Source organism: Geospiza fortis, unplaced genomic scaffold (genome assembly GCF_000277835.1).
Source record: "Geospiza fortis unplaced genomic scaffold, GeoFor_1.0 scaffold134, whole genome shotgun sequence".
Classification (NCBI taxonomy): domain Eukaryota; kingdom Metazoa; phylum Chordata; class Aves; order Passeriformes; family Thraupidae; genus Geospiza; species Geospiza fortis.
In genome coordinates, this window is record NW_005054396.1 from 177,474 (window position 1) to 200,083 (window position 22,610).

A 22,610-nucleotide genomic window follows, 5' to 3' on the forward strand; every position below is an offset into this window, starting at 1 on the left:
ATTCCTGGAAAAATATATGTTAAGCCAAGTGGCACTTGAATTGCTGTTACTTTTACGTGTATTTTTATTTTGAAATGAAACTAATAAAGCAAAAATATTCAAACTGCATGCAAATTAAGCTCCAGATTGTGCCAGTCTTGTTATGTTCATTAAGCCATTGAATCCTTGAGTAGTGGCTGTTATTCCATGGGGACTATTCACAGAATAAGGTACTATTCAGAGAGGTAAAGATAACAATCTGCCTTCACACTGCTTAAATAGTGCTCATTCTGTTGGGCAACTAAAGCAAGAATATTCAAGCCTGTCATTCCTTAATTTTTCTCTTGCTTTATTTAGTAATGCTTTTTTGTTTTCTGTGTTGCTTATGAGTGGTGCTTGAGAGTGAAGCATTCTGTTTCTGGTAGAGAAGGCTTTTTCAAGTGTTGTCATCCTGTTTTTTCTTTAAAAAACCCTCTAAGGTAATCTTTGTCTCTCAGTTCAGTCTGTGACATCTCTGCTGTGGCTGAGAGCTGATTTGGTTAGCAGTGTTGCTTGCGTGTTGCTGTTTGCTAAATGCCTCATTTCACCCAGCTGTAATTGGTGGAGTTTTTCTGACTCTTGTCCTGGGTTTGACCTGAACTCTCACCTTGCAGATGACAAAACCTTTGTAATGGTATCCTAGATTTTAAAGTGGCTTTGTGACTCTGGAAATGTGCTGACTGGGAGAGAGCCTTCCTCTCTGGCAGTCCTCACGAGGAGCAGTTGGAGTGGTGGGCTTGTAGTCAGTAGCCAGTCTCCTAAACATCTGAGACAGTTGTAAACTGTACAACTGTAGAGTTTTTCATTTGGAGACTTGTTAGTGGTTATTGAACTTCCTGTGTATTCAGATAACTGTGTGCCAGGAAAAAAAGCAAAATATGCTGTGCTTTGCAAGGTGATCTGATTAACCTTGGGGAATTGGTGCATGAGTTGCTTATGGAACTAATAATATCAGGCCTTCCATGGAAGGATTAATTTTTAGAATGGGAAATGGGGTTTTTTGGTGGGTGATTGAACTGAGAGGCCAGTGTGAAGTGTTGCTTGGTGGGAATTAGGGGTTTTCCAGCTCCTTCCCATGCAGCCAGAGCATGGAAGGAAGCTCTGCCAGGCTCCTGCTCCCTGCTGGCAGCAGCCCATGTGAGCTGTAGGCTCTGGAGGTAAGAGACACAGATAATGTTGGTCTGAAGCACATCTGAAAGATCACTTGGTCTTTCTACTTGCACAAATGCTAAGTTCTCCTTTACAAAATGAAAGATTTCTGCAACCTGTTGTTAAACAGTAATGAAGCATCCATGGCCTTCCCAGGCAGTCTTGAGTGCTTCATTTTCATTATACTGCATTAAAGAATGCTCCTCCTGATGCCTGACCTCTAGCAACTAAAGCCTGTAACTTTGTTTTGGTAAACACTGGTCTGGGGGTCCAAGGGTTTGCTTTCTTCTTAGGAATTTTACGTGCTTGATGATTTACCATGTTACTTTCCTCTATTGTTTGTTCATACTATAAATGACCTAAATGTGTTTTAGCTTTCTTCATGCTTCTTTTTTCCCCCTGTGCAATTTTCTTTGGGCTCATCTTCCTTACACTCTGCAGCAGGGAAAACTGAATGTAAAATTTTTGATGTGGTTTTGTTGATGCTAAGTGGAGTGAGAGAGGCAGTCTTGATCTTGCAAGCTTTATTCCTGTCTGTACATCTCAGTACAATGTTTGTCTTTTTCACAACAGCCTGATGTTGTTGACTTTATGTTCAGCTTGAATAGACTGTTTTCCCCATATCCTTTTGTGAAGAGCTGTTACCTAACCAGTTCTTCCTTATCCTGCATTTATGTAAATGATTACTCCTTCCTATGTTTCACTTGCAGCTATTGAATTTCATACTGCTTTTTTCAGAACTTGACTGCTTTTTATGTGATTGGAGTTCTTCTAGTGCATTCAATGTCCATTGGATGTCCATCCCAGCTTCTTGTCCAGTGCATTGTTCACCTTCCTAATTCAGACTTGCACTGAACCTAAGAAATACTCTTGCAGAACCCCTTTCAATGCATATTTCCAAGAATCACCTAAAACTAGTCTTGGATATAGTTTTCCAGCCTGTTTTGCACCTATATGAGTCTCATTAAGGCTCTGTTTTCCATGCTTCCTTATGAGAGCATCTTGAAAGACAATTAAAAGCTCAGCTACATCTGTAATCTGTTATATGATGCTTCTCTACTCCCTGCTTCCCTCTTGTAGAAGGAACTTGGAGTGCTACTCATGATTTGTTGATGACAAATTAATGTTTGTTGCTTGTCTTCTTTTAACTTTCATATGCTAAGAAGGGCCTTAATTGTTTGTTCCATCTCTTTTTCATTTGCTTGTCTGCATTCTTGCTATTTGTCCTTTTTCTTATGCTTTTAAAGGCTAGAAGGAAATGTAGTCTTTTCCTACACTTCTAATATTCTCCCCTATGTTCAAGTCTCAAAACTGACTATTCCTTTCAGATGTTGTTTCACATTGGTTCTTCCAGGACCTTAGGATTACATTAAATGTGTTCAGCTAATCTGAAAGCTTCTGGTTTATCTAAGCTGTTTCCACATGGGGCTGAAATCTGACCTTTCTGTGCCTGTATGAGTAATGCAAGTCTCCAACTTCCATCTGATTTGTAGAATAAAGACAGATGTAGAAAAAAAAGTACTGAGCATTTCAGATGTCTCCCCATCATCTATGGACAGCTTCTCCTTACCACTGAGGAGGGAAGCAATACTTTTGTTAATCTCCATCTCGTGATTGTTTACATAGAGTCAGCTGCTGATGCAGTAGTTTATCAAGGCAAAAACTTATTTCCATTAAATTCTCGCTTATCTCTTGCTGTCCTCAGGAGCTTTAAGAATATCCATCTTTATGCCTGGTGCCAACTCATGGGTACCAGCAGCTCATGGGCACCAGCACCTCATGCAGGATTGTAAAATATACTTATTTTATTTCCACTGTCAGCCAGGTGGAGTATTATGGCCTTCAGGGGTACTGTGACATCAGTACCAGGCTTAAAAATACTGAGTGCTCTAAGCATACCCAAACAGAGATTGTTTTCCTTTGTTGCTGCAATACCTGGACAAATCTGGCATCTGTGTTCTGTTCTCAAGTATTTCAAACAAAGATTTCTCATAGGTAAAGGCTAATGCTTCCATAAATCTGCCTATGGTTGGGCAGTAATATAAATGATGCAGTAGATTTACAAAATAGGTAACTAAAGTTTTGAGCAATGTCACCTTTAATGAGCCAACATCAGAAGGTTGCCTGAAAAAACCGTGTCTGTTGAAATGTTCAGAAGAGTGGGATAATGACTTGTGTTTATTTAATGGCTCTGTCAAAAGAAATTCCTGCAAAAGCAACAAGAGTTCACTGTTTTTAGGAAGAATTGGCAGTGACTCTCATTTTTAGTTTGCCTTGTGCTTTCTTTTAGAAGAGATTCTTGTGACCTTTTCTGACAAGCTCTAACACTTCCATTGTTTGCTGCAGGCCTTTGAAATGTGGCAGAGATAGCCTTGGGCCCAGGGAGGTGCGTTTTGCTAGTTCAGTTCACATTTAACAAAGTTAAAAGCTTTGAAAATTGCTATTCCTCATCTGTGGTTTAAGTTGCTTAATTCTGGCAACCTGCCCAAAACCCTGAACGTTCCCATCGTGGCACAGAGCCAGGGATTGTGAACCAGCAGCATCCTGGTAGCTCATCTGGGCTTCCAGCACAGATTACATGAGAGCAGAGCATTCAGCCCACATGCCACCGGGACAACTGGAGGAAGGAAGGTGGACACAAGGAAACTGCCTGTCTTCTGAGAGGAGAAAAATGAGGCCCCATCCCTGCATGTCATCTGTTCATACTGTTACATTATAAATACGTGTAATCATCAGAGACCGAGCTCCGTGTTGGCTTCTGCTTAATGGTATGAGTTCCACAGCTTTTCTTGAGATTTTTAATTGAAAACACGGCGCTCAAGACAAAGATTATGCGACCTCAGGGAAGAGAAGCTAGGTGAGCCTGGGCCAATCCCTTTTTAATAGTTCAGTCTGAGAAGGAGATCACTGTAACTTTTTTCCTGGCTGTACTGACCATCAGGTGAAATTACTTCCGCATAAGCAACCAATTAATTATGTTGTCTGAGATTTGTTTCCCTTTTACCAGTTCATTAACATAATCTTCTCCTTGCAATTAGCTAATAAATTTAGGGCTTCTCAGCTTGGTGAGGTAGCTGCCCACACTCCTGTGCAGTCCTGTTCTTCTCTGCTAAGAACATCCACGGGGGAGGTTGTCATCTGGAAATAAATCGTCTGCCTTGCTCTTAATTGATTGCCATGAGCAGACAGCCTTGTGTCCTGTTGCGCAAACGAGGCAATTGTCCAGCAGTTGATGTGTTGTGAATTTTGGTTCTGAAGGTTTAGAGTTTAGTTCTGAATTCTTGGCTTCTTTCATCCTTTTAATCCCTGACAATGAAAACCAAACCAAAACCCTAAAAGACTCGGCTAAGAAAATGTTACTTCATTTCTAGACAAAGTAAAAAGCAAAAGGAGGCTACCAGATAATTTAAAAAGTTACAAAATTAAGTACGTAGCAGTAGCCTTTGTTACTGCAGTCTGTCCCATCTTTGTGCACTGGATGCCTGTAGGTTATATACATGTGCACATTTCAATTGTATGATGGCATACTGTAATTTTCTACCAGATCACTTCCTTGGTGCTCAGAGTAAAAGTAACCAGAGGCAGCCATCTGCAGGCTTGCTTTCATTTCTTTGTCCAGGTATGGTTTGGAAAAGCTCTTTCCAGACTCCTGGCCATCAAAATATATAACAGGCAACTGAAAACCCTTTTGCATTAAACAATCAGACCTGCTTGACCAACTGCTAACTTGAGGTGCGTCCCAAGGATTTCACCTTCCTCTTCACCTTCCACATTCAAACATGAGAGCATCATGTCAGCTCATGCAGATGTTTAAGTGTTGGGTTATGATTGAACATGGGCTGGTTTGGTTGTGCCAAAATTAAACCTGTAAAATGATAAGCAATTTAAAGCTTATGCCTAAGGCTTTTGAGATAAAAGTTTGTATTTTATTGCATATCCACATTAGCTGTAGGCACAATCAGAAGAGTGAGGAAGGCGAAGTTTTAAGATGTCTGCTGCTGCTGAAACCTGGAGGTTACCTAAATTCTCATTATTAATCATATATAGGAAATAAATTCGGTGTAACTTGTGTCCAGCAGCTGGGTTTTCATATCTTGTTCATTTTTAGGGACAGTAGGAACCAGAGACATTTTGCACCATGCACATAAGTAGCACAAAGTTAAAGAATGTTCTCCTAAACTGATCAATTTCTTTATCAGAGTAACAGAATAGCAGAACTAACATTTCTTTCAAGGAAATGTGTATTTTCTAATACATGCATGATCTTCCCTTATTAGAAGCAAAGAGCAATGCCACTTGTATTTTGATGAGTCACTAAATTGTAATCATATGGTGACGACCTGCTATGTAAAAAATACCTAACTACCCTAATTAAAGAACATCTCAGCACAACTGGGTCACGAGGACGTTTTCTCTATTTTTGGAACAGAACAGAAAGCTGTTCCATTCTATCTTTGCAGACTCTTTCCATATTGTATTTGAAATTCCTGATACCACTTCTTGACTTATGCCCAGACTGTTCCACAGCCCAGAATAAGCAAAATTGAATGCATGTTGGACACATACAGACCTTGCCAAAGGCATAAATTCTATTAAATGAGCCATATTCAAATTCTAATACTCCCAGGCTAGTGGGACATTCCTATGGGTGAAATCCTGTGTTGTTTAAAAAACAAAATTTTAGAATATCATTTTGAGGATATAAACTTACCTATTTGACTGAAATGTATTTGGTGTCTTGCTTCTATTGCACCTTTATACAGCTTTTCAGACTGTTCAGTTCAGCTGAGTTTCCTGGACTTCTACATCCAGCCACCTGCTGCACATTTTCACTCACCTACTTGTGCCTTTCTTTCATTTACCTTACCTTGCATTTTAATGGTTGCACAATTTTCTGTGAGCCCAGACAGCGTCGTGGTTTTGATAGGGGTACGGGAAAATCACTTTTATTTTCCTCAGTCAAATAAGTTAAAAGGCCAGTGTCTGTACTTGCCTCTTGAGGGAAAAAATCTTGCTTGTTCATTGTTTGTAGGTCTTCCCCATTCTGACTTTCAACCCTATCTCAATCTGAGATAGCTCAATCTGAGCTTCCTCTGCTGCAGTTAATTACCAGTCCTGGGTGGTTGTCTCAGCTCCTTTCGTCTTCTAGGAGTTGTGTTCATTCATTAATACTCAAACCACGTAAGTGTTCCACCTAGATTACAAATATTTTTTTTCCCTTCTCTCAGTATCTTTCTCTTCTGGGCTTCAACACTCCAGCTTTCTTTAAACACCTCTACCCTCATGCAACCTGCCTACAAGCCCTTGAGGTCCTCAGACTGAGCCCCTAGAGTCTTCATCCTGTCTGTGTCACCGTCCCATAGCCCTGTGTTCTCATCACTGTTCTAGTCTTGATTTTCTTCTCCTGAGTGTTGGGCTGTGTCAGAGATGCAGCTCAACCCTTGCTGTGTGAGCCATCACTGTGCCTGGTGCTGGGTTTCTCAGAGCAGCAAAAACAACTATTTGAATATTTTTAAGTGTGGGTATGCAGCCTAATACTTGAAGCTATTATCCTGTTGTTAACATAATGGTCCGATGGGATAAACTCCCAAGAGAAAAAATGCATACACTATAAAACATATCAACTGAGCTTCCAGAATGTGTAAAAAGAAGAATAGAGACTTCAGTGCTTTTGTTGAGTGTGAACTGAAGATATCCTGAAGCCATTGCTGACTCCAGCTGATAAATCCATCGCATGGTGCTGCGTTTAGATCTGAGCTACCCTCTGAGCTCTGGAACCTCTGCGCTAGCCGTGCGCTGCTCCACGGCTGGACAGAAGCCAGTTGTGCTGGATTCCATAACCTGTTGATCAGTGAGCAGCTCTGGCAATCTGCTGTAGATATCTCGGGCTTTCTAGTGGCATTTCCAGACGAGTTCGCAGGGACTTCAGCTTTTGAGCTCAAAAAGGCAAGTCGTGACTGCTGTGTCGTTTAGAAGAATTGTGTACTCAGTGCTGAAAAGAATGATGTAAGAAAAAGATTATTAAATTTTCATTTCATCTGATTAGTTCCTACCAATCATGTAGAGCAAATACATGCTAGAAATAGGCACTTGGTAGTAATTGTGTTTGCACCAAGCCAGTAATTAATATGTCCAACATACAAATATCAAAAGAAAATGTTTTGCATAATGATTTTTCACACATACAAGAAAAAGAAACTAAAGCTAACATTTGTTAACTCCTCTGAAGGCCTGTCAAGCGCTCACACACAGTTCTGCCTTTACTTCTGTATTTCCATTGTGTCTGGAGTGGAATGCTTTTATCATAGATTAAATAATGAAAGCTTTGATGCAGGTGGTGATTAGGAGCATAACATTGTCATGGTATTAACTTCACCTTTATCAAAAAAACATGGACTAATAAGTGTGGAAAGAAAACCTTATACAATTTCTGCTTTATCAGGTAAGAGAAGAGAAGAGAAGATTGTACGTGTTATGCACATTATGTGCGTCCTAAATCTTCTGTGTTCTGGAAAAAGTGCTTTTAGAAAATCTAACATAAGTGGAAAGACAAACACAGAAAAAAAGCTCCAGATTTTCAAGGAATCTGCAGTCCATCTTTTTAAACATTGATAATTTTAGAATAAATTTTTAAATAAAGTATGCAGCTGCTTAATGTATTGGTTTAATACCTTTGTATTTCCTTCTGTAAAATCTGGTTTTAAATTCAGTTACATCTTCAGTTTGTTAGATAAGTAATTAAAGTAATTTAAATGGCAATATTGCCTAAGGCAATTTCAGTGTTAACCAGAAAGCGTTGAGGCAACTGGAAAATTTACCATTTTTGTTGATAGTTTCAGCAACAAGTATTAAGCCTTTATAATTAACATTTAATATATCTGGTTAGTAGTGCTCTATGATTTGAAGAAGTAGCTTTTTGCATTAATAATTTGTTAAAATATCACCTTTCCGCTATTTGATAATGATGTTTTAGTTTTCTTCTCTCAGTAGTGCTATTTCCATGTCTATAACTTATAATAATAGGAAATATATTTTAAGTGACGTAGCACCTTAAATTTGAGGTCAGTGATTAGTTACTGGGTTTTGCTTCAGTTTGTAAAGAAAACAAGAGAAAAACACCTTCTTAATTACTTCACTGAATCTGGAGTAACAGTCTGGCAGCTCCTATGCAATATTTGTTTCTCTCATTAAAATCTTGTGCATGGTAAAGTTTATAATTTATTGCTGCTTTTCCTTTCCTATTTTGTATATCCCTGTTAAAGCTGTTAATTCAGTGTATTTGGAGATATTTGTCTCATCGTTAATGGATTTGTTCATGCTGATTTGAATTGTTGACAGGATTACAAAACGTAAGCACTTTCTAACAAGTTATTTTGTACATATGAGGTGGTGTTAAAAAAAATCATCTCAGCAAGGTACACCTTTTGCACTTTGTAAATGAGTTAGCAGTGCTTCTGTCTGGTGAGGAGGTAGTGTGTTTATGCAACAACTTTTTAGGGCTGATTTGACAGTAAATGAAAAATTACTTCCCCAGCTCTGCACTTTTTTTTCCCCCCAGAAGCAGTGAAAACAAATGAGTTGATAGCAGCTAATTGTTGAGCACTGACAGGCTTCAGTCAAGGGGGGGCATCGTTGGTCTTTCACAAATAGACAATAACAAGTAAATCCGTTTGACCATAAAGTGGCTGTGATATAGTAAATTAGTTGCTCTTAATTTGTGTTAATTTGGGAACTCTCTAGCTCTAAAGTGCATCAAGAGCTTGTTTGTTTTGTATATATGCTTTAAACGATATTACATTGAAAGAATAGGGGGTTTCAGTTCTTTCACTCTAATTCAAATGTAGGATTTACATCAGTCACATTCTGCATGTTTGATTAGATCTAAGAAGTTTTTTAAGTGACAGTATTTTTCTAGGGAAATGTGTATGTCTTGAAAACAGCTGCTGTAATTAGTATGCTGAATTTGAGGAGCAGCGGATAGTCTGACAAATGCCAAATGCCTGAAGTGTTCTATTTTATTTCTTGGTTTATGCCCACAAAAATGTTACTAAAAGAGTCAAAATAACTTTTTTTGGAAATGGTCATTATTAGCTAACGATGATCTAATGGTTGTTAGCTAATGACACTTGTTAGAAACCACCCTCTGATAAGAGTTTTCATCTAAAATTCCTTTCCCATGTAGAAAAACTGAAGCCTGGAAGAGGCAGCTCTTCGGGTAGGAAGTGGCTGTTCAGAAACACGGTGCCATAATTACCTTTATGCAATCATTCACTGGCACAGAAAGAGCACCAAAAACTCTCCTCTGGAGCCTGTACCAGAGGAATTCATCAATCCTGTGTCGTGACTTCGATTGTGAAAGGGCTCGTGGGGATGCTTTTCCATGGCTGCAGTTTGGGAAGTCTTTTCAAGGCTATGTGTCACGGGCTGTGCAGGGCTGTGCTGTGTTTCAGCACGGATGTTTCCACTGGTACAATTCTTGGCCTCTTCCCCTGTGTAGATCTGGAATCCTGTATATCTGCATCCTTGGGAGACAAGTGCCTAGGGCAACAACTGTAGATAATAACTCGCGATTTGTGTCTTTTGCAAGTTACAGTCATTGTAAACTGACAGCTGTGAAGGACCTAAACTCACATCAAAGGATACAGATCATCTAGTTAGGTCAATTAATGTTAATTCTCATCTTCCATTAAATTCTTTTATCTTTTCTTTTTTTTTTTTTTTTTTTTTTTTTCCAGCCAAGCCCAATACCAAGTCCTGTTTTGGGGAGAAAGCCAAATGCCAGTCAGTCATTGCTTGTGTGGTGCAAAGAAGTTACAAAAAACTATAGGGGAGTGAAAATCACCAATTTCACCACGTCATGGAGAAACGGTTTATCCTTTTGTGCAATATTACATCACTTTAGACCAGACCTAATGTAAGTTGTATACTCTTTGTCTGCATAAGCTAACTCATAGAAATACTCAACAATTTTTTAACTTGAAAATCAAATACTAGTGTGCTTTAGGTGCTGAACTGTTTTCACCCTTTGCTCAAGCGGGGAACCGTCCTTTCTAAGAAACCAGGTTTATGAATGCTCAAACTTTGTGACCTCTTTGCTCTCCCTTGTTGCATAAACAATTATTTCTCCCCTCTCTGTGATTTGTTTTTCTTCTTCTTAATCTTATACAAAGAACTGACTTCAAGATGATTATGAGAATTGCGCCAGTGTTGAAATGAGATGAGAGGAATAAGCTCTTTGTATGCTGACAAGGACGGATTACCTCCTGGTAAATTTGGTTGTCAAGGCTGGCCTCTAGTCCCTGCCTTAACTTCTTTTTTAGATGGAGAGCTTCAGGCAATGGAACATGTAATCGGTGTTTATTTATTTATTTATTTATTCCTTTAATTTTCCACACTATTAGTTTTGTTGATTGAATTGCTGTGAAATTGCTAGTTACTGTATGATATTATTGTATGTCAAATTTTTAGATTTAGTTTGTTTTAAAACTGCTGCTTTTATCAAATACTGTATATACCCACTGTGCCATTTTCCCCCTCAGTGACTACAGGTCCCTGAACCCTCAAGATATTAAAGAGAACAACAAAAAGGTAAGAACTGCCAGGCAAAAAAACAAAACCCAAAACCATAGCCTCAATTTTGACTTCGCTGCAGGTTTTTATTAATTTTGGGAAAGTGTGGTTGTTTTGTAAGGTCATAACTGTGGCTCACAGAAGGTATTCGGCCTCCTGCCGTTCAGATTGGATGTGTTATTGACTCGAGTTTGTCATGGCTTTAACATTCACAACAAGTGCAGGGCTGGCATTAGAGTTTAATATTTGTATGGCCTACATTAAGTGTGAGAGCAGAGGAGGGGCCTGGCCAGCCTTCTGTGAGCACTGCTCTGGTTTTTCCAATCAGCCACGTAACTAAAAGAATGAAAAATGTAACTGCTCTTGGACTGTTGCACACAAGGCTTCTCTTGCTGTTGCTTTAACAAGGCTCTGGGAGCTGGGCACGGTTGATGTTGTTTTGATGGTGGTTGTTATATTTTTAAAGATGGAATTTTACACCTACTCTTACACTGCATCAGCTGAATGAAGTAGTGTGCACAACATGGGAGGTTTAGAATAAAAGGTGTTGACATATTCCTTTACAAATAAATTAAATGCAAAATAGCAAAATAGTTAATAGCCTTGTGCTGTGCAACTGCTTTAAACCACTCTTTGTAGTTGCAAGATGTAAAAAGTTTCTCTGGAAGAAGCAGGAATTCAGTTTGGGGATCACCGGAAGACTGTTTATTTCTGCTCACTATTTTAGATATGTTACAAGCTTCAGTTGGGCCCTAGGGACATGTTTAAAAATTACAGTTTTCATGTGAGTGAAACATAAAATTGTTCCTGAAGATCATCTGAAAATTGTTTTAAGTATCTGCCTTCTTAAAGCTGTGATTTTATTTTTATACTGCTTTAAAAGGCACTAAATTTAACTGCGATGAAGGTATAAAAATATACTTTAAATAAATTACCAAGTTCAATATTATATAGGAAACATATCTGCAATCTAGTATTATTTACTTATGTGGAATTTATGAAAGTGCTTTATTAAAATTCATTTTGTTTATATTTTAATGTGCCTGCACACTTATGTGTTAAACAGGGAGTTACTTGTCTTTAATTTAGTACTTGAGTATTATAAATAATGAAATATCTCTGAGCAGCTCCTATCTAATGAGTATTTAGCTGATGATATTTTTTTTCATAATAATAGGAGGGCTTACAATGACCTAAGTGGATTATCTGTGGCATCACAGTATTTTCTGTGACCATATGTTTTTGTACTTCAAGTTTTGTTGAGCGTCTGGCCTAATTAAGCTGGATTATAAAAAAGAAAGAATAGATTATTAATTAAAAATGTTAGCAGTATGATCAGTCATCTTTTCTTTGTGAAACTGTGATGGCAAACAGTGAACTTTTTAGCCTGTCTCTAACAGGATATATTTCCCAGAATTGAAGAAATAGTGATTGTTATTATGGTGCAGTTTTTTTCTTTCATCACTTTGCCAGCCTTTGCCTGACAGCTACCCTGAGTATCTCAGTTGCTTCCTGCAGATTTATTTCCTGGTCTCACACAGTTCTGCCAGATAACCCCGTGTGCCCTTGGTTGGAGTGAATGCAGCACTGCCAACAATGGCTGCCTAGAAATTCCATGCAGATACGTAACACATTTGACAATGATTCCTCCTAACCAATTAAAATAACATCTTCGGATGAATAGGATGATTTTCTTTTTCTGAAGCAGTTATTTTTATTTTTTTCACCAATGTTTTTCTGCCTCTCCCTCTCCCCAAATGGAAAACCATAGATTAAAGGTTAACCCGTAAGAGTATAGATTTTAAAGTGAATGACCTTGTTTGTATTTTAATTTTTAAAAAAATAGGAAATCTTAAGATTTCTTAACAGCTGTTTCAGTGCAAATACTGTGTATAATTAGGGATGGAAATGCACTCTTAAAAAAGGCATGTCATCAGAAGTTCTTTATAATACACACCAACCACTTGCCAGTTGGGTGCTGCCACTGATGCTGAATAAAAAAGGGTATTTACCTGTGACATCTGATCTTGGCCAATATGTCAGTGTGTTACAGAGTTGGGAAATGATTGGAATACTGCCTGTGGTGCTTGTGCTGATGGATCCCAATTGATGTCTGTCAATCAACTTGTCAGTAAATTTAAAAAAAAGAAAAATACTTCATTGGGAGATAGATAAATAGGCTTAGTCTCCTGAATATACATATATTTAAAAAATCCCAAACAACTACTACATTGGCATCAGTCTGAATTGGAAGGTATTTTTGGTGCACATTGGAAATTCAAATTTCTATCAGGAACAAAAGAGAAACCAAGATTATCCTTGAGAAAATTACGAACATTACAGGGATACTTTCCCAGCTGGTCTAAAGAGTTGTGCTTCTGCTTAAATCTCAGATATAGCTAACTATCCATATTACCTTCCTAGTAATGTTAAACAGTTAATTTGATTTAATATGTCCATTTGATTATTATTAAATAATAATTAAATTTAAATTAATGGAAAATGTATTAAAATTACAGCATACTGGCACTATAGTTCCTCATCAACATTAGAAATATTTTGTCTTGCTCATAACATGTCCTACACTTTAAAAATATAAGCTACTAAACAAGACTTGGGCTGGATCTTTGGCAAGATGAAGGAATGAGAAGTAGAAGGGCACAACAGTATTTTGCTAATAATGAATTTCTGGTTTTAGTCACTGTTTAGAGAAGCTTGGTTCATTTATCATGTGAGTATATCTTTTGGATGCTCAATTGGCACTTCTTATTTTTATGATGCTCCCCAGTTCTTGGCCATTTCTAACAAATTCCTCAATTCATTTGAACTTGAGTGATCATCTTAATAAAATATCACATTTTTAAAAGGAATTATTTTAAATTATACATTTAAATAGAAGAATTCAGTCTTACAGGGTAGTATTGAGTCAAAATGGACAATATTCCTTACCTTGAAACTGGAGTTGGTGTTTTTATAATAGGTGTTCATGCTCATGTCTACAATTTGATTCCACAAAGTCATAAGAACAGATCTAATTGCATGTGTAGGAGATGCTTGTTGGCATCAGTACAATAATGTAGAAGCAGAGTTAAACGTGCAGAGTAGTAAATATTTGCAAAAATTGGGTTATACTGAGTTATGCATGTGTTTGACAAAAATAATTTTACTTGGAAAGTTTTTTCTGTTAATACTATGTTACAAACTAATTAGAAATATGATACATTTATAAATATGCTGAAATATCAGGAAGCTCCCAGCTTTTCTAGTAGTGAAGAACAACCTATCACATAGTGCTGTATGGACACATCCAGAACACACAATTGTTATTTCTAGAGCTACTGTCTGTAGAACATTGGCATGCCAATCTACATATCTAGTGTACTTTGAAAGGAGAGAAGCAAAAATGTTGATGAGAATGAGAGGGGATGGGGAAGAGGTGTCAGGCATCAGCAGGAAATAACTGTTTAATCCCAGACATCACCAGAAGAGCTGAGCAGCCAACAAAAAGTGATTGCAGCTGTACTGAGAATATCCATCATTCCAAATTCAATCCTGCTGTTGTGTTACTTCTAAGCAAGTACCTTTCCTGAGACCTGAAACACTGTCCTTGCCTTCATTTTATAGACCCTGGGAGATACTCATAGAATTTAGTTTTATTAGCATATAAATAAGAAACTGAGAGGATAAAAGGAGTTTAGGTCAAGTCATGTCTATGGGCTTTGGCTACCCTGACTGCTGTGCCTGTCCTTAAGTCCTGTCATTTTTCAGATGGTGACTCCCACTACCTGCAGTGTGGGGTAACAAGTTATTTATGCCACTGAATCAGCACTGACCCACTTACCAAACAACACATCCTGACATTACCTTTAGTCCACAGACAGCACGGGTGGCTCGCTGTGTGTCCATGCCCAGCCTGTTTCTGCTGTGGTATGAGCATCCATCATTGCTGCTGTCTGCCATGCTTTAGGCTGCCACCTAAATCCCTGCACTGCTCCCCCTTAACTTGCTGCTCTCTCTGCTCCTCATGTCTATTCAGTCCCACCCATCCTGTCTCCCTCTACTCCACAATCAACCTGATCCTGCTCCTCCAGCTCTGTTTCCCAAGATGCTGTAAATGACAGCTGTCCCTCTTCTACCATCCAAGTTGCTGCCATTCCCTCCCACTTGTCATTTTGCTGCTGTTCTGCTCCATCTGGAGTTTTGTACCAGCAAATACATCAGTAATGTTTGCCACTGCTGCTCCTATATCTAAACACAGCTCTGTATTTATAAATGCCATAACAGTCTCTCATCATAATAAACCTTCCCAAGAAATACTACACCCAATACCAGCAATGATTTAGGCCAAATCATTTTACATGGGGAGAGCCCCAGAAGAGCTTAGAAATAAATTATTCAGACCATTTCTATGTCTAGATAAACTATAGAATAATTTGTTATAATGATATAAAAATAATTTGTTATAATGAATCATTTGTAATAATTATATAAAAATTACTTCACCTGAAGTGTTTTGGAAAGTTATACCTGAGCATGAGGGGAGGCATGCAAAATTTCAGGAAGATAAATTCCAGCTTTTGGAAGCAGAGTTTGGAAAGCAGCTGAAACAAAAACTATTGGACCACTGAGTAGTGGATGACATTGCAAGAAGGAGGAGAGAGAGCCTCTTTTTCTCAGAGCGAACAAAATATCTGGGTCTGCCAGGAGCAGGCCAGCCCAGCCCCTCATTCTGTCTCACTGTTGAATTCTTAGTAATATAAAAACCAAGAGGATTTTAAAAAACCCCATAATTGGTTTTGTTTTTTTCTGTATTCTTTTTAAACTAAAGAAATTAGGGAAAAAATGTAAAGTTCAAGAGTTGAAGCCAGTGATGTGTGTTACTGTTTCCTTGTGAAAGGACAGTTTTCTCATCCATGTCTTAAATTTAGCATCTGCTTTTGTTCAAAATAGTGTAGGATCAACTGTAAACATTGTAAGGCCCTTCAGGAGACGCTGAAAAGGAGCTGCAGGATTCCTGGGGGAGGAGAAGCCCACATGCTTTAACTGAGTGCATCTGCGCTAACAGGAGGCCTTTTAAAGACTTCCTTGAAACACAATATTGTCTTCCAAGGTTAATCCAGGATAGTAATAATTAATTGTAAATTGAGAAACGGCTTTAATTCTTCAAAACTAGAAAAACCTGATGCACCAAGCCCACTCACTTAAAGGGCCAGCAGTAAAAGAAGACAATGTGGCCTCACAAAGTGGGAGGCTTGCAACTGTTCAGCTTTTAGAAAGTAAAGTGAAATGGGAATGATTTTCACTCTCTCTTTCTTATAAATTTAGCATCAACAAATCTTTTTAAAATGCATTTGCTTGATGGATTAATGTGATTTATGTCTAGTGTGAAGTAATCTGTGGTGGTGTTCCTTTTGACTATCTGGACATAGTTTTTCATCAGCAGGCATCACTGCAATTACATGACCAATAGAAGGCAGAAGGTTGATCATCAGTGATAAAGCTCAAGATGGATTAGTGTTGTGTTTCTTATATCTTTGTTCTTTATCTTAAAAAGCCATCCTGAGTTCCTTTTTTTTCTGGTCCAGCTCTTAGACTTTTTTTGTTTGCGTGTTTCCTGCTACTTGAGTGAGAACCATTTAAGATATTGGTAGGGTTTCCTAGTGCAAAAAGAAGGGCTTTCAAGCTACAGTTTCATGAATAGCTGTTTACTCATAGAAGTCTCACAATTTTGAGTAAGAAAAGATTTTAGTATAGTATGGCATTGAAGTACGTTAAAAATATTTAAAACAATGCTATTTGAGTGTTTTTGCTGGTTACATTCTCTCAGTCTGCTTTGCTATGAAGATATCCTGGGACATGTGTAGAAGCCATCAGGACAAATCAATGAGCTGGATGTTGGATTGTGCACCAGAAAGTAGTAATGAGTATAATGAAGCCAAAAGAATAGTAAGTAACAGAGTCAGAGTCAGAGCCATGTTCTCCCTGTAATATTGGATGTGTTTTAGGTTTGCTTATTTTGACTGAAACTTCTTCTTGCATTTTTGAGATGTTATGATGGGTAAGAAACTGCCACACTGTGATCTTTATTTTGTCTGTCTTCAAAGGCCTACGACGGGTTTGCCAGCTTGGGAATATCGCGACTGCTGGAGCCTTCGGACATGGTTTTGTTGGCCATCCCTGACAAACTGACTGTTATGACCTATCTCTATCAGATAAGGGCACATTTCTGCGGCCAGGAGCTGAACGTGGTTCAGATAGAGGAGAACAGCAGCAAGAGCACATACAAAGTGGGCAACTACGAAACGGACACCAACAGTTCTGTGGCCCAGGAGAAGTTCTACGCGGAGCTGAGCGACCTGAAGCGGGAGCCTGAGCTGCAGCCCCCAGACAGCACTTTGGCCGACTTCGCCTCGCAGGACGACTCCGTGTTCGTCAACGACAGTGGCGTCGGCGAATCCGAGAGCGAGCATCAGACTCCCGATGACCACTTAAGCCCAAGCACAGCTTCCCCTTCTTCACGCAGGACTCGAAGTGACACGGATCCACAGAAATCCCAGCAGAGCTCTGGAAGGACTTCCGCATCTGAAGAAATTGGGAAGTGTAGCAATACAGATGCAACACAAGTGCAGCCTGTGTTGGGAAGGAAGAAATTGCTGATAACTGACACTTTAGACTTCAGTGACTTAGCACATGTCAGTGATCAAAAGGAGGATATGTCTCCCACAGTTGCTTGTGAAGATAACAAGAAGAAGAGACACCAGAGCTTAGACAGTACCGCTGGTTTCTCGGAGCAAGAAAAGCTGGGATGTATAGGATCCACAGAGAGCACAAGAGCAGATCCCAGTTCCCCTGTCACAAAACCGAGTTTATCTCCTACTTCTAAGCCTGGATACTCCTATAATATGGATACAGATCTTGCAAAGAAACCACATGCTTCTCCAAGGCAAACAGAATCTGATTCTGACAGTGATGCCAGAGCGGCTTTAAATCATGCAGATCAAACTGCAAAAACAGCCCAGGTAAGACATTTATGTCTGTGAATTAGGATGGAGGTGCTGTTCAAGTTCTTTCTCTGTGTTGTAATTTACACTAGATCTTCGGCATAAATGGTGAGGTGAGCAGTGTATTTTTATTTTGGGCAATAAATATTTTGCCTGAGAAGTAGGTGGTGCTGAAAAACAATCATTACACGAAAAACTAATTTACAGAAATTGTCCCACTGTTGATCTTTCCAATCTCTCTCAATTAAAGAAATTTCTGTTCTCAACTATCTCAAAAATGGCTCCAAAGCTTTTGCCACTGTCTGTTGCAACTCATTTCCTCTGAGTGTTGCATACTGAACCAAAGACTGGAAATAGATACCAATTCATTAGGAAATGTAAAGCTTTGAATACCTTAAAATTTACTAAAGATAATTCGGAATCGTGTCTGGGAAACCACAGAGTCTCATGAACATGGTGAGGTAGAAACTCCAGACTGTTAAATTATGCTGCTTTCCATTGAGTGGCCTAAGGCATGTTACTTCACCACAGTATCATTTGCCTTTCTATAAAGATAACAGTGTATGCCCACCTACCTTGCAGATTTATTGTGAGAATGGAAGTTGAATATTATATATATGCTGAGTATTATCAATAAATCATATCATCATAAAAATATGTAAAACATGTTAACACCTCCGCTTACAAAAATGCAAAAGCAAGCTTATAATTTTACCCTTGTGAAGAGTTTTCTTGAGTTTGGGCTTTGTGCCATTAGCTCTGTTAAGAAAAGAATATATCCAGCCTTCTGATAGGATGAATTGCTTCAAATATTTTTATGGGATTTTTTTTCTGAGTAAGCACCATAAAGATGATTTTATTGCAAGAGGAGCAGTCTATAGATGAGTGATAATGGCCAAAAAGAGGTTCCAGAGTCAACTAATTTCTTTCCTTTAATCAATGAAGTCTTGTGAGGTTTCTAATCATCATCCTCATCATCATGATCATCATCATCTTTGTGTACTGGATGAGAAAGGAACAGCTTGGTCCATACAGAATAAAAGAGCAGGAGGAGACAGGATTTGTTCTCTATGAAGATTTTCATGGACAAGGGTGTAACAGGCCAAGAAAAAGCAGAAGTTGGCTTTAAAGGCAGTTCTTTGTTGTTAATTATTGGTACATTTGCATATGGCAATAAAATCTCAGATGTGAGGCTCCCTCTGAACCTACACTCAGTTGTTGCTTAGAGTCAAGCACCTCCATTTCCACGTGATTGTTGCAGGAGCACAGCAGGCAACACCTGCCCCAGCCCTGGCCCTTATGGAAAGGCCTGGAGATGCATTTTCCCACTCTTCATAGTTGACCTTGACTAAGAAACCAGCCCTTGGGAGTGTGTCTGCCTGGGAGCTGCTCATGTTCTTGTGTTGCCTGTGCAGAACCCCCTTTTGCTATTTCTGCTCTTAAAGTCGGCTCAGTCCTTTGTAAGAAGAAGGGACTTGTGCATATTCATAAATTCAGTAGAAGCAGATATTTTTTGAGGGTTTTTTGCCTTGTACCCAGCTTCTTGGTGTTCAATTTAAGTTATATGTGAGTGGTACCCATATAAGTAGCTAACAAAGCATTTTTGTTGTAGTCATATTTACATACATATTAAAGTAAATAAGTAAACACAGCATGTTTGACATGGCTTCTTGGAAGCCAGTTGGGTTTTTTCCACAGTTGCAGTTTAAAGGCATTAAATGTTGATAGAAATTAAGTTTTAAGGGGAAGGAAGAGAACTCCAATTTACATTATAAAGGCCTATGACTTTTTTTTTTACATTTTGATCATCTTTTCATTTCTATAAATGCCCTGTCACCTCATGAAGACATAATTCATGTGGCTCCTGACCTTTTTTGTATAGGAAGGCCGCTGGCTATTAACTACTGTATAAACCTTCAGTACCCCGAGGCTGCCTTGCTGTTAATTATATTTCTTTATTTTTAAGCAACGTATGTTGTCAAGACAGGAAGAACTTAAAGAACGAGCGAGAGTTCTGCTTGAGCAAGCAAGAAGAGATGCAGCATTAAAGGCAGGGAATAAACAACTAAGCAGTACCCTCATCCCAGCCCGCAATAAGCAGCTGAACGATGTAAGAAACATTGGCCACTCTTGCAGTTTGCAGAGTTAAAATGCATTGTGTGTGCTGTCGTGGGGGGGAGGCATGTCCTTGCAGAACATTTCTTCTCTGCGTTTGGTGTGTCATGTGTCCTTCATTCACTTCTAAAAACTGTTTCTCCTAATGTTATGGCCAATAGAATGGTGCCTCCCACTTCCTTGGAAGCAAAAGTCTGGGAGCATCTTCTTTGATTGGCACTGCAGTTTCTGGTGGGATGAAACTCAAGCGTCACTTGTTAAATGATAGTGAAGTAATTTGTGCTATTTCTGATTGCTTCTCTTTCAGTTAATGTAAATCATTTCCTTGAGCCTCTGGAGTGAGCTCCTAGCTGCTTTAGAAGTGTTGTTGCAGTGAATGGAGCTGCTTGTGTCAGTCTTGTAAAAGAGTTGATGAAACAATTCCTTTTTATCACCAAAGTTGATTATGCTGGTGAAGGGGGAAAGTTGAGCGGGGGAATGAGCTCCAGTGTTGATGCAGCTGTGGTTGCATCTCCAGTGGCTTCCATGGTGACCTGGAGGATCCCTACTCTCCGGAGATGAAAGCTAATTAATTTTTATGCAAACCTTTGCAATGCAGGTTTTGTGATTCTAACTATTGCACATTAGAGACTGTACTGGCAACTGAGAGTGTAAATATAACTGAAAAATAATGATACAGAGAAAGGCTGGAATCTTTAGAGATTCCCACCTTTCAGAGCCGAGTCCTGAGGGGCAGATTCTCTGCTTTACAGGAATGGGATCATACAAGCAAAAAATGAAGGCAGTGATTTAACACATTTCATTTTATTTTCTTAACTCTCTTAGATCCATGCTGGTTTTTCTTTTTTGTAGAAATTCCTCTCCATAGACTAATACTTCATTTTACTTTGAAATATATTCATATACACAGACAAGTCTTATTTATGTACTACTTTAAGTACTTATTTGTTTAATGATATATAATTTTTCTTATTCTGTTTTTTTAAAGTTTTTCCTAGATATGTATATTTTAGTATAAATTTCACTTTGGATTTTTTAAAATTATCTTTTCATAAAGAAAATGACATTAGAGGAGAGTTACTATAGGCAACTACTCAGGCAGAAACAACTGTAATTAAAGTTGCCTAATGTTTTTTATTATAAGGTCCTATTTTCAAAGGTTTTACAACTTTGCTAGTATTTCATTGTTTGAGCTGAAATCTTCCCTGTCAGCTCTTCTGCCTCAGGGTAATATTTTAAATTTTTTTTAACATCAAGAAACCTGATCATCTCTTTCTCTGTATTAGGTTTGACAAAGCTTTGTTTTACTCATATTAAAAATAGGTAAAATTTGAAGAGATGGTTATATTCCCTTGAAAAATTCGTTCAAATCAGTCACAGTTGTGTTAATACTACAATCTTGTCAGATAGCCTTGAAGTTCAGAAAAGTTCCTAAGTGTTAGTAAAAATTGTCTGCATGAACACTGCCCAGCAAGAGCATCTTTTACCATTGCTCTCCTGAGGACCAAGGCCCCTTCTGGTGCAGGTCATAGTATTGGGAAGCAAAACTTTCTCTTTTAGCCTCAAACTCCTGCTAATGAAATCCAAACAGGAGTGAAAGGAGCTGCTCCAGTGGCATACAGAGAAGAGGTGCCCTGGGTAGGTGGTAATGTGAAGTTACACAATAAGGAAGTTGGTGTCCAGGCCATGAAAACCAGCTGGAGGGTAGGAGATGGTGATGGGTTTTCAGGGTGAGAGTCAGGACTGCCAGATTACCCACAGGACCTTATTTCATTTGTTACAGAAGCTGAAAATTAATTAGAAGACTGCAGGAAAAGGAAGGGCAGTCTTTTAGGGCAGCTTGGCAGAGGCAAAGTTTCTTGCTGCCTCTGTCAGAAGCTCAAGGAGAACTGTCCTGGAACAAATGGTCCTGGCCCATGTGAAATCTGGGCACTCTGTAGTGGGCACACTTAATTCAAGTTGTTTTCACATAAGAATGACAAAAGCTCCTCAGCTCTGAAGGGTGTCATGGAGATGTGATTTGGAGACTCTTACAGTTGGTATATAATAATATACATTATATAAAGCTGTGTATAACATGGATGTATATGTTATGTACATATCCCTACAGGTGCATACTCTGAAGGAGAATGCATATGTGCATAAACATATATAGGTGTAAGATAAAACACATTGATTCCTGTTTTCCTTTAACATACTTGATATTAGTAGAGATGAGGCATTTCTATTTGATGTAGTTCTGCCAGTTTTCTACAGGTCATTTGATTGTTAGCATATCGCACAGACTTATTTCTATTCATGGCTTTTTGGTCATTAAGGTTAATAATAAGAACTTTGACTCAAAGCAGTGTTGTATGTCAGTGTGCAGTAATGTGTAGTAGTGTGTTATCCAAATGAGAGTTGTGATAATGAGAATCAGCATTTAGTAGTGGAAATTGGACGAGGCTCATTTTCAGGATGGATTGAGATTCAAAAGAAAATGGTTTGAAACAGGAAGATCTAATTTTAAATAAGAAAACTTTGAAGAGATAGTTCAGGGGCAATACTTTTGAAAGTAACTCTTGAAGTTTGCAATTGCACCTTTTTTGATACCTTCTCAGAAAGTGCTTTAAGCATCCTAGTCTTTCAGACTGTGCTGTCAGTCACCCCAGCTAAGAGAAGCCTGTGGAGTCCTTAGTGACTTTAGAAAAGTCTCATCTCCTAGGCCTTGCTGTTAGCACTTTCCATGTGTCATGTGAGAACCAGGAGTTTCTGCTT

At 38.6% G+C, this 22,610-nt stretch overlaps 1 protein-coding gene across 1 annotated transcript in view; it reads left to right on the forward strand.

Moving 5' to 3' along the window:
• Positions 1-22,610, forward strand: part of EHBP1 (EH domain binding protein 1) — a 204,935-nt gene that overhangs the window by 115,181 nt on the left and 67,144 nt on the right. Inside the window, exons 11-14 of the mRNA XM_031060945.1 lie at positions 9,903-10,081; positions 10,707-10,755; positions 16,842-17,756; positions 19,705-19,848. Coding sequence (XP_030916805.1) covers positions 9,903-10,081; positions 10,707-10,755; positions 16,842-17,756; positions 19,705-19,848 — 1,287 coding nt within the window. The remainder of the gene's footprint in view (positions 1-9,902; positions 10,082-10,706; positions 10,756-16,841; positions 17,757-19,704; positions 19,849-22,610) is intronic.